The 12,115-nt window shown below is 34.6% G+C and overlaps 1 protein-coding gene across 4 annotated transcripts in view; it reads right to left on the reverse strand.

The window, feature by feature from the left end:
* Positions 1-591: 591 nt before the first annotated feature.
* YTHDC1 (YTH domain containing 1) overlaps positions 592-12,115 on the reverse strand; it is a 33,126-nt gene continuing 21,602 nt past the window's right edge. For 2 of the 4 annotated variants that reach the window (XM_036763121.1, XM_036763118.1), the window contains 8 exons: positions 10,802-10,886; positions 9,414-9,580; positions 6,720-6,802; positions 5,033-5,069; positions 4,898-4,937; positions 4,730-4,792; positions 3,359-3,493; positions 592-996 (listed from right to left, as the gene is read on the reverse strand). In XM_036763121.1, the coding sequence (XP_036619016.1) occupies positions 772-996; positions 3,359-3,493; positions 4,730-4,792; positions 4,898-4,937; positions 5,033-5,069; positions 6,720-6,802; positions 9,414-9,580; positions 10,802-10,886 (835 nt within the window). In that variant the 3' untranslated portion in view covers positions 592-771. Of the gene's footprint in view, positions 997-3,358; positions 3,494-4,729; positions 4,793-4,897; positions 4,962-5,032; positions 5,070-6,719; positions 6,803-9,413; positions 9,581-10,801; positions 10,887-12,115 lie in introns of all 4 variants that reach the window. The other 2 variants (XM_036763122.1, XM_036763120.1) reach the window with 1 other exon arrangement.

Here is a 12,115-nt window from a genome sequence, read left to right on the forward strand (position 1 = left end):
AGAATACAGGAGTTTCTTCTGCTGCCATACACGCAGGTTGTGAACATTCCAAGCCAATGTATACATTTTGGAGGAAAAAGCTAAACAATAGCATTGACCAAAATGCTACTGAACATAGGAAGATTCTCTTTAAAAAGGTTAAAAATTAGATATCAATAATGTCTTCTTAATATTGCTTTCATCATTGAAGACTGCAAAAAAATAATAAAAAATGTGACTGACTTTACAGAATAAATTTTAAAAAACAAAGAAAAAAAACCAAGAGGCTGCTACAACACTGCCATAGTCAAACCATCATACTTCAATATTTGCATACTTGATAGCAGCATTATTTTCACTGAACCGTGTGCAACTACTCGTAGGAAAACATCAAAGCAAAATATCATGGCAGTTATCCATCAATATCCAAAAAAAAAAACCCAAACAAAAACAAAACAGAAAACAAAATAAAAACAAAACAAAAAGTTCTAGGAATACACTATAAGCAGATGAACACTTATGGAGAATGAATCAATATCTACATTCTTGACTTTTCCATTCTGCCCCAATAAAAGTGTCAACTCAAGTGTCAACTTTGTGCATTTTTTTGGCTGATTTGAGTTTTTCCAGTTCTTATATACTGCATGCTTGGAACAAAGAGGGTCATAATAAAACCTTTTACACAATGAACTTTAAGTAGACATCTGAAAATAAATTTACTACTTGTAAACACACAAAAAAAATACAAGAATTTTTTTTGTTGTTTTTAAACAATCAGTGCTTCAAGACACATTATCTTCTGTATCGTCCTCTCTCCCCTCGGTCTCTGTCCCGATCACATAATCGCTCTCTCTCTCTTTCTCTATCTCGTCCTCGATCCCTATCTCTGTCTCTTCTGTTATCTCGAGGACGATCACGCTCTCTCTCTCGATCTCGTTCACGGGGTCTGCTTCTTCGGCCACTGACAACAGCTTGTGTTCGACGAAGGAAGTCATCTACCCGCATATCATAATCATGCTGAAAAGAAGATAATATCTTAAACTTAGGTAAATCTGAAGGCTTGGGACAGAAATAACAAAATTCTAATCTATGGAAAAAATTTTGAGGGGATGGGTTCTAGGAACTCTTCACTTTCCACTAACATATGGAATTTGATGTCTGACAATTTGCTAAAGGCAGGATTTAAAACTGTGCAAGTGATTGAGAAACTTTCTTGTACACTGTTGGAGATGGATTATGCAAAACCTTCCCTACTAAAGCATTCATGCCATTTCCCACTCAGCTTCCAAAAACATATCCATTGATATCTCTTCAAAAATTTTATGGTTAAAATAATAACTTAGCAATCCTTTCCCATAACCACTCATAAATGCCCTCACTGAACCTAAGTAAAACATTTCAGTCTGCAACACTCTGGGTTTGCTTTTTTCTCTAATTCATCTCTCACCTGATTCTACCCACTATGCCACAAATTATACAAAGCTCAACTTTTTTTTTATCTTTGAGATACTCCTGAAATCTGCCTTCATGAAGCTTTTCAAAGATAGCCTACTGCTACTGATGGCAAGACAACAAAGAACATGAAAAGATTAATAACAGTAACAACTACCACTGGCATTTATACAGTGCTTTAAAGTTTGCAAAGCTATTTATAGATATCGTTTCATTTGATTTGTCACAAAAACCCTAGGAAGTAGGTGCTATTATCCTTATTTTACAGATGAGAAGACTAGAAGTAAGAGATTATCTATGTAATCTGACTAGGGTCACATAGCTTTAGGTATCTGAGGCAAAATCTGAACTTGAGCCTCCATAACTTCAAATTTAGTACTCTATGACTTGTACCACCCAGCTGCCTCTTAAGAATATTTTAAAATAACCCTTGAACTTGCGGTACAGTCAAACAGAATTTGGAATGACCTTGAAAGTAAAATCAAAGAGATGATGTGGAAGAAGAAAAAGAAGTTTAAAAAGTCAAGGCCAGGCAAGATTGGAGACTGGCCGTGAGAAAATTAATACAAATGTCACTGAGTAAGACGTTGGGGTATCTAAGTCCAACCCTGCCTCTTCCTGTTATTCTTATCCTCCTACTTCTCAAGTCACCTATCTGGTTTGGCCTCCTCGTTTCTTCCCTTCACCACAAGGTCAACTACAATATATGGAGCAAAAGATTTGAAACAGAGTAACCTGGTTTGCCTTACACACAATGTGCACATGCACTTTTATACAAATACACAAGACAAGCATGAGCTAAACCCAAAAAAGGACATTTATTATGATGAAATCTATTAAAAATGGGGTATACAGGACTATTATTGAATCAGCACAAATCTACAACTACTGGAAAAAAACTTCAATTTCCATATGTTACTGATGATATTCTAAGGGTTGTCACATTTGTAGAGAAAGAATAGTAGCTATAAACACAAAAGTATATTGTATATTGTCCTTGGCAGAACAAAATACCAATTTTTCAAAGTAAAATGCTATAGGTTTTTTTTTTGGAAGGGGGAAGGGAGGGCAATTGGGGTTAAGTGACTTGTCCAAGGTCACACAGCTATTGTGTCAAGTGTCTGAGGCCACATTTGAACTCAAGTCCTTCTGACTCCAGGGCCAGTGCTCTACTCACTGCGCCACCTAGCTGCCCTCCATAGATTTTTTTAAAACAATTTTCAAATACCTAATTAATATATTAAACTCAAACAGTCCTTATTACCTGGGTTCTATCTCCTAAAAACCCAGGAATGCCACAATGGGACTGACTTCTAACATAACACTCAACACTGTGATTCTTGTGAAGCAGTCTAAGACATTACGAACTAACATGGAGAAGAAAGAATATTTATTATGAACAAAATTCTATCTGCTTCGTTTTCTTGCTACCCTAATTTAAGGCTATATCAATAATTCTTAGCATTATCCCATAAAAAATGATGTAAAATCTAATCAAGCTAACCAAATTTTTGGTGCTTCCTGCTGAAATCAAGTGCATTTCTACTAGTTCGGACCTATCTGTGAGCATAGGGGAAAGCTGGCTATAATGCTGCATTAAAAAGCTTATAACACTAACTTGAAAGAGTAGAAGTAGGCGGCTTTAATGAAGGTTCCATCAAGAACAGAACAAATTCTGAACTAGCCTGAGTCTAAGCAGTTATTTGTTTTACTGCATTTTATTATGCTTGTCTAAAAAGCATTTTGGGGAAAATGAATGTCATCTATCTTACTAAGAACAAGAACTGCTATGAACAAAGGCTACAGTGAAAATAGGAAATGGCTTGAAGCTGAATATGATCTGACATACTCAAAGGTTCAATTACCCACAACCCAGAGAATTAGAAGCCATCCAACCCCTCACATATTTGCTTCCAAGTGCACTTACTACTCGCTTATCTCTGTATCTCGCTTCATGGGGCACTGGATGATGTCCTGAGTAAGGGGGATGGGCTTGAGGAGGTGGAGCATGGTGCTGATAGTAAGGATGATGCGGTGGTTGTTCAATTCCTGGATAAGGGGGCTAACAGAAAACACACTTTGATAAGCATCTTCTCAATAAACAATATGTTTAAGTTTTCCACCTTAGCATATACATTTCAGGAAAAAAAGTAAACTGATTTGTATCCAAAAGACATTCCTTATTTTCCAAAATACTAGGTTACTTCTCAAAAATTTCTAAAACTTTATGCGTAAGCACTATAACTCTAACTTCATATATTTTGAATTTTACAAACGTACTTGGACCATTCTCCATTCATATCTAATTCAATATAATCATGACTAAAATAACTTAAGACCACACTGGCAGGCAATGTGCTCTAATAAAAACTAGCATTTTTATGGTGCCTACTATGTGTCAGGCACTGTGCAAAAGTGTTTTACAAATATTCTCATTTGAACCTCACAACAACTCTGGAAGGTACAATTATTACCCCCATTTTACAGTTGAGGAAACTGAGGCAAACAGTTGTCAAGTGATTTGGCCAAGGTTACAGAGCTAGTAAGTATATGAGGCTGTTATCTGAACTTTGGTCTTTTTGACTATAGGCCCAGCACTCTATCCACTGCACCACCAATTGCCCTCTGCCTTACAAATGGGCTCAGAGTTATGAAAATCTGGGTCCAAATCCAGTCTGACAAATACGATGTGCCTCTAAACAAAGTATTTAGACTCTCAGCATTCCAAGCAACTCTTTAAGATTATAAATTCCAGTACTGTTGATTTGCATTAGTACAGAGATCACAGATGCGAACTAGAACGAAAATGCCACTAGCAAAGGAAAAAACGAAGTAGATGAAGACAGTTTTATATTAGGTTCTCAAGAAAAATTGGCAAAGATGTAAAAACTGAAGTTCCATATTTTCCAAACTGTATTCAGTGTAGATTTTCCAATTTTACTGGTCTTTTCATAAAGCACTACTAGCTTCTATTACTCTAAAAATTAAGTTTAATAATGTCTCAAACATCTTCTACAACTTAAACTTCCACCATAACTAAAAACTTTAAAAAAAAAATCACCAGAAGCAATGAACTTTAAATTAGGGCTGGGGTTCAGCGTTTAAGGTATAGGAATATCTAATTTTGCAAGTCAAGTCGTATAAAATTATTTTCCTCATCCAAAAATAGCACCTCTGTTTCTTCTGTACAAGACTCTCTACATATTAATCGATAAAATTACATCTTTGTCAAAATCACATTAATGATGCAACTAAAGCTTAATATTTTTTAAGAAACCAAGATGTACAGAATACAAACCATTCCCTGCCATGGTGGTGGTGGTCCCATGTTGTGAAATTCTCTCACATAATCATTGTAGGACTAAAATGAAAGACCATAATGTTAATATTAAATAAGGCAATGTTTTAGAACTGTAAATGAACCATATTCCAAATTTCCCCATGTTTTAAAGTGTAAAATACTTACCCCATTTAGAAAAACATCTCTGCGAACTCCTGAAAATCGTCTGTTGGGAATAAGATTTGTGAAACTAAATTCAGGTAATTCATAAACCAGTTCCTAGAATGTTGCTGAAAATTAATCAAAAGAAACCCAACTTACCTATCTACTTCTTGATACCGTGGATCCTTTAAATACCCTGTTTAAACATCAAGCATTTTAGTAAATAAAATTTAGCATTTCTATATTCATCACTAAAACTCCCTTTCCACTCAACTTTAATTCTCTCTGAAATACCTAGAGGTTAAATGCAGCCACTGCAATTTCAATAGCACCTAAAACTGTCTCTTGGGTGTCTTTGATATTATAGATAGTAAGAAAACAATTAGCTGTCTGGTTAAGAGAACTATGAGCTTCTGAATACATTTTCAGATTAATATTATGGCACAGAAAAACATGGCCAATTCATAACAATCGTGGATATAATATCAAGGGTTAGCATGGGAAATATCTGAATCAGACTTTACCAGAAATGTTTATATTCCAAATTATGTTTATATTCCAAATTTGAAAGAACAAGCAGACAAATAAGATAAACCCTTGCCAATTCAATAGAAGACATAAAAGAAACAAGAAAGCTGGAGAAATAAAGTGCAATGAATTGAGAGACAGAACTAGATTCTAATAACAGGTCTTCCACTGACAGTGGAATTCCATTCCATTAAGGAAGTCAGTTAACTTTTGTGGGCCTAAGTTGACTCACCTGTAAAAACGGGGGTTGGCTACAAAATCAATAAGCCCCTTTCCCCAGCTCTTCAGAGTTTAACAAAATCTATGACTCATAAAAGTGAGGGTTCTAATATTCTTTTCAAATTTCTTAACAAAGGTACTACGGATAAATTTAAGAGAATTATCAATTAAAAAAAGAATTGCATCTTAAACAGAAATGTTACAAGAAATCAAAAATTTCAGAGACCAAGAAAATTACAATAAACAAAATGTATATTTTCCTGGTAGATTAAATTTATATTTTCTGGATTAGCTCCTCCTAAAACAAAAATAAAGCATAACAAGGCACAGAATGGATTGTGAACTAGTAAATCAAGAAGACTGAGTCAAAAAGATCTGGGTTCAAATCCCACAGACTTTTCAGTACCCCCAAACAACTGTCTTAAGATTATTTATAAAATGCACATTGTCATTTTGTGAATGGAGTTTCCTCACCAGAAATTGCACGATACCAATGAATGTCAAAAGTCAGGAACCAAACCACACCAAAAAAAAAAAAAAAAAAGTGGCACTGTGTACACTGAAAATATTTTTTTAAGAAAACAACATTGTAATATGGATTTTTATAGTAAAATTTTCCCAACGAATAAGCATTCACTTTCTATTCCCTTTTCCTTTGGGGGTGGGAGATTGGAACTTTCAAAAATTATGCAAACCATCTGTTCTTACTATTCCAAATGTCCAAAATATTAAGTAGTTTTAAAAGAGGCAGGTCTTAGACTCCATGCTTTGCAGTCATAAAATTTTAAAAATTTTACAGGGCTCATTAGTCCTTCCACCATTTACATGGAAATCTTAGAGTAGCCCTCACTATAAATTCCTCTGCATTTTCTCTCAAAATGATTCTTTAAATGCTTATATAATAACAATCTGCACTGGTCCTGAATTTTGAATCCATTTATAAAGGGAGATAAGACAGTAGGGGAAAGAAATACTAATAAGAATTTCCAAGATTTAAGTATTCAGATCTTTGTATTTTCCCAGTTTTAAACTCTTACTGTTGTACAAGCACTGTAATTCTAAAAAGTCAAACATATTTGCATGATTGTAAGATATTAACCTGGTCTTTGATGAAACTCAGGAGGATAGTCAATCCTTGGTTTCTTTCTGCTGTTATGAATATCATAATCTTCTGGTCGACGCCTATACAAATTAGACACATTAGACATTAAACCGAAACCTGTTTTGAAAATGGGAAAGCAGAATATTTGACAGAAATAAGCAAAAAGATCAGGCCATGGGATCATTTAGGGATCATTTCTCAATTTTTAGTCAGCTTCGAGTAGACCTAAAGTTTCTAAATTTTCTTTTCTTTAAGCTTTTAGTATTATCACAAACCATACCCTAAACTTTACTGCTGGAGGTAGAGCTACTTGTCATTCTGATGTCTCATGCTAAGACCAGACACTTGGAAAGAGTAACCTGCTCAAAACATGTAAAGTCACATTTTAGTATTTCAGACACAAAATCAGTCAAACTGAGCCAAAGAAAATTCAACATTAATTTTCACAACTAATCTAAATAAAATCTCAATTCAATACCCTTGTTCCCACCACCACATACCTCGAACCACCTATTGTATTTTATTACAGATGTAATTTCAAACACCGGCTTTAAAAAATTATGTAAAGAATATGTGTGTGTGTGTGTGTGTGTGTGTGTGTGTGTGTGTGTGTGTATTTGTAGGGTTGTTCTCCTTTTAAGTGAGCAAATATAAAAATATGAGTAGGTTTAAAAAAAAAACTACCTAAATGTCTTCAAAGCCTTTGGAAAAATCACTTATCTTATGGGTAGGTGTCCAGCAGCCGTTAAGGCCATGTTTTATGTTTATCAGGACTTCACACAAAAAGAAAACATTTTAGAACCAATATGGGCAGTTCATTGTGTTGGGTTTCCCTTGGGACAAAAATAAGCAGAGGCATAACTCTTTCCCTTAAAATCTCAATGTCATCATTATAGGGCATTACAAAACACGTTTAACTTCTAGCTAGTGACTCTAAAAAATACTTCAAAAGAGAGAGAATTCTTAATATTTATCCAAATATTCAGATATTAAAATGAGATGCTATACTCATTCATCTACATTTTTCCTTGATATTAAAAAAAAATCAGTAAGTTAAACTCCAACCAATTAACACTTTTTTTTTCTTTCAGCAACCATCTGGAAAATGACCAATCAACATTTGCTTCCATTCAACTGACTTTTCATCCTCATAACAATTCTCAATATTTACACAAACTGTAATAAAAAAGTGAAGAAATGTTTAAGCCTCTGAGATACCCCAAATCCTCCCCCCCAACAGAACAAAGCAGTTGCATCTACAGTAAATATGACTAAGAAAATTAAAAGCTGGTGTAAAGAATAAACATACCGCTTTCTTGTAGTTTGGGGAGTGCATTTACGACCGGTATAAAACATGATAGTAACAGTTCATATAGTAGTCCAACTACTGACTTTTAAGCTGTAAGCCACATACATAAATGGAGGCCCTGGCAGGCTTGAGAGAAGGTGTGGTGGTGTAATATGTATAGTTTGCAGTCCATTGCAAAACTGAGGTAAAAACTTCACTTGTAAATACTTTATTGCACTGGAAACCTCTTAGTTTAAAACTTCAAAAGACATCTTGGTGCTCAGTCCTTTTAGGCCAAAAATAAGGGGGCTCTGCCAGGTTTCCTCCTACCTATTCGATAGTGTCCTTTTAAAGCTCAATGAAATAGGGGCTCTTGTTGGATATCTGTACCTACCACAGGATGTTTCCTCCAAAAGGAAACTTAACCAAAGGTTTCATCCCATCAAACCACACATCCAATAGTCTTTAGCAGAAAACTTTAGATTTATCTTTATGCAAAGTGGCTACAGGGGAAGGTGTTTGGTAGAAGGGCTTATATCAGTCCTTTGCAAAGACTTCTCCAATTCTGTAACAAGTTATACCCCCTTTTTCCTGGAAAATGCTGTTTAGTTCATAAAGCAGTGATCAATAAACCATGACGATCCTCTAAAAACATTTTTAAGTCCATGAGTACTGCCAGCATCTGGAAAGGTTGTAAACAGACACAGCAACAGCCATTCTTTTTGGGTTGTTGCCGGGTCTCCCAGGGCCACTTGATCTGATCCCCTCTGGAAAGAACCTATTGTTTTCAGAAGCTCAGCAAGATGTATGAATTCAGTGGTTACATGTTAGAGAATATTTGGCAATGGGGTTAACACATCACGGTGACACAATTTGAAACAGTCCCAATAATGCTCCTCTTGAATATCAAAATAACTTAAAATATTTATCCTCTAAATGAGGCGCCATCTTCTGAAAAATTATTAGTGATCCTTTATAAAAGTCCCATATCTGATAAGGCTTATCCAGAGACACACCTGAAAGAAAAGGCTTTTACAAAATATTAACAACTTTTTTTTTCATATAAACTTTTGCTTCCTCCTCCATTCTAGCCTGTTCATAGCAAATCAAAGCCTACCTCACTTCAATGTTATACATTGTATTATTTGTAAAATATCTAAACTAGGTATCACTCTTTAGCAAACTTTTTCTGCATAAGGAAAGATCCCCATTTTCCTCTTGAAAAATGACTGAGACCAAGGTGACAATGTGAAATCCTCAATGAAGCCACAAACTAGTCCATGCAGCTTGATTTGAGGATTTTCTCTCTTCTTTACCGCAGGGCAAACTTTTGACGAATCACATTCCTCCATCATGTTATTCTGATACATGTGCCTATTATCAGTCCAAAGAACGTTTCTAACCTTCCCACATCCCGGACTGGTTCTCGACGGGAAGGACGTCCTCTTGAACGGGGCTGTGAATGCATTCTTCTCTTGTGACGCATTTTATGAATGACCTGATACAAGTCAATACTTTCATCGGGGGGAAATAGAAGACAAAGCTGGGTTCCACATTCAAGCTCAATTTCCTGGAATAGGAAAGTAGCGATTTACAAGCTGAAAACAGGAATAAACTTTCAAAAGACTTGTAGCATTTTCCTGAGGTTTTTATAAACAGAAACAAGTTGAGACAAGGTTAAGGATCAAGCGTGGTTCCATTAAGCTGCCAGCTCTTAAGAATTTTGTTTCAGTTGTATTTCAGTTATTACAGAGGGGGTGACCAATGATGGAGGGGAGACACTTGATTAGGATCACCACAGTTAAAGTAGCACAGAAAGTTCTTTGTTGATAACTGATTGTTATGATCACAGGTGCAGAAAAAGGAATACTCCTTTTATGCAAAATACAAAAATGCCAAGTCAAAGTTATCACCTACAATGGAGTCCAAACACAGGAAAAAATGGCAATCTCATTAACTTGCTAAACATTTAATCTTACTCATGAGCAGCAGTCACAAATCAGAAGGTCAACTTAACTCATGTATTTATTATAGTTTCTTTTCACTGGAATTATCATAATTACAAACTAGTGAAAGAACTACTTTTAAAATGTAAATTGGTGTTTTTCAATTATTAACGCTTAAGATTATTCAGAGTGAATACAATATAAACTTTCACTTCTGTATTATTAGTTTAAGCACTGACTGAAAATACCTAATTTTATTTCTGCTTCTAAAATGTGGAAAATGATTAGGATATTTTTAGTTATTTAAAACCAACAGATTTCTTCAATGCCTCTGCAGAACACTTGTTAAATAATATGACACTGTAAAAGTAACTTTTTAAACAATTTTTCCATTCTGTATTAAAATATATTTCATAATACTTCAGATTAGTCAGTAAACTTGAAGCTATAGAATCTATGTGTCCTAGAGAGTCAAAGCAGCACCCAGGCTTCAAAAGGATAAAAATCTCAAGTCTCAATTTCTTAAAGAGTTTCCCCAGATTATATTACCCAAAGCATCACAGTTGTTATGATGTTAAGGGGAATACATTAGTTAACATATGTGATTCTAATCAAAATAAGTACTAAGCTCTAAAAAAGAAAGCTGCTGGTTGTGTTGTTCATTCTTATTTTCCTTTGTACCATTTTAAAGACATCATTTTTTGAGTCATAAAACAGAATTAAAAAAGAATACTTTAATACTGATCAAGCAAAATGGTTTTTGATGAGGACTTATAAAATAGGAACTTAAACACGAACCATTTGTTGTTTAAATGTTATTAAAAGCTTCAATTAAACTGACAAACCTGTCCATCGCGTCCAATCTTAACTGGCTTATGTTCATTCCAAGGATTGGTAAGGTGAGCAGATTTAGTGAAGGGCAATTCACGCCTAAATATAGAAGTAGCATCAAACGTATTATTTAATTGTTCTTAGTAAAGGTCCTTAAACAAAACTAGTTTATTTCACTCCCATAATAAGATGATTTAAGCACAAGAAACCTCGTTTGTAATATACAAAAATGAAGAGAGATTATTTCACAAATAATAGCAATCTGTAAAAACAGATCACTCAGTTGATTGAGAACATTTGACAGAAATGCTTTCTTGTACCTAAGTTTTTTTTTACACCATCCACAAATGAGCAGAAGTGATCACAATCTCCATAGTTGGGCAGCAAGTTGTCAGGCTGGATTTCAGCAATATAGAACACAGAATGCTTGAATTATGACACTTAAATATAATGCTGATGTGCTACACGACTTAGCAACATAAATAAACTAGTTTGTTATTGCGTCATATATCTGACAGTCCATCTCCTTATAAGCTCATTTGGAGTTAAGAATCACAAAGCAGAAAGCAATGTACTAGGAATTGCCAAGTTTGAATTCTAATCATGGCTCTGGCAGTACTCTTAACTTGGACAACTCAGCTTCTCAGTTGGAATAATTTCTAAGGCATCTTCCCTTCTAGTTCTTAAAAAAAATAATTATTGCTTTTATCTCTATCTTATACTTCTGCAAACCCCTATGCTGACTACATAATGGACATAGTAACTCTTGGCTGAATGATCTTCAATGAAAATGAAAGGAGTTCACAGCACCTGATAAGATTATATCTCCTTAATAACAAAATAAATGAGGCAATATTAAATGACAAAGTTGATATCCTATTTTACTAAAAATATGAGTCTTTCATATCCCCAAAGACTGAAGTAACAAGAAGATTTCTATATATGACAAAATATCCAGAGAAGCAATTTGGTAGGCAAAGGGGAAAAAAAAGAAAGAAATAAAATATAACATTCATCACTTTGGGATACTAGCTCTGAAATCAGAACTGGGTTCAAACCGCACCTCTATTACTTATTACCTATATATTATTCTTAGCCAAATTCCTGGGCCTAACTTTTCTAATAAGTAAAAGGAGGAAGTTAAACTACCTAGATGGCCTCTGAGGTCTATTCATAATCACCGAAGACCAATTAATTTTGTAATAATGAATCAAGTCCAAATTCCGTACCCAAAAAGAAACCCTTAGCCTGCTATCATCTATAAAAGGGGAGGAGAGGTGTTAAACTAGATAAGGTCTCTTCTATGTCTAATGCCTATGTTTATGATA

This window comes from Trichosurus vulpecula, chromosome 6 (assembly GCF_011100635.1).
Source record: "Trichosurus vulpecula isolate mTriVul1 chromosome 6, mTriVul1.pri, whole genome shotgun sequence".
Classification (NCBI taxonomy): domain Eukaryota; kingdom Metazoa; phylum Chordata; class Mammalia; order Diprotodontia; family Phalangeridae; genus Trichosurus; species Trichosurus vulpecula.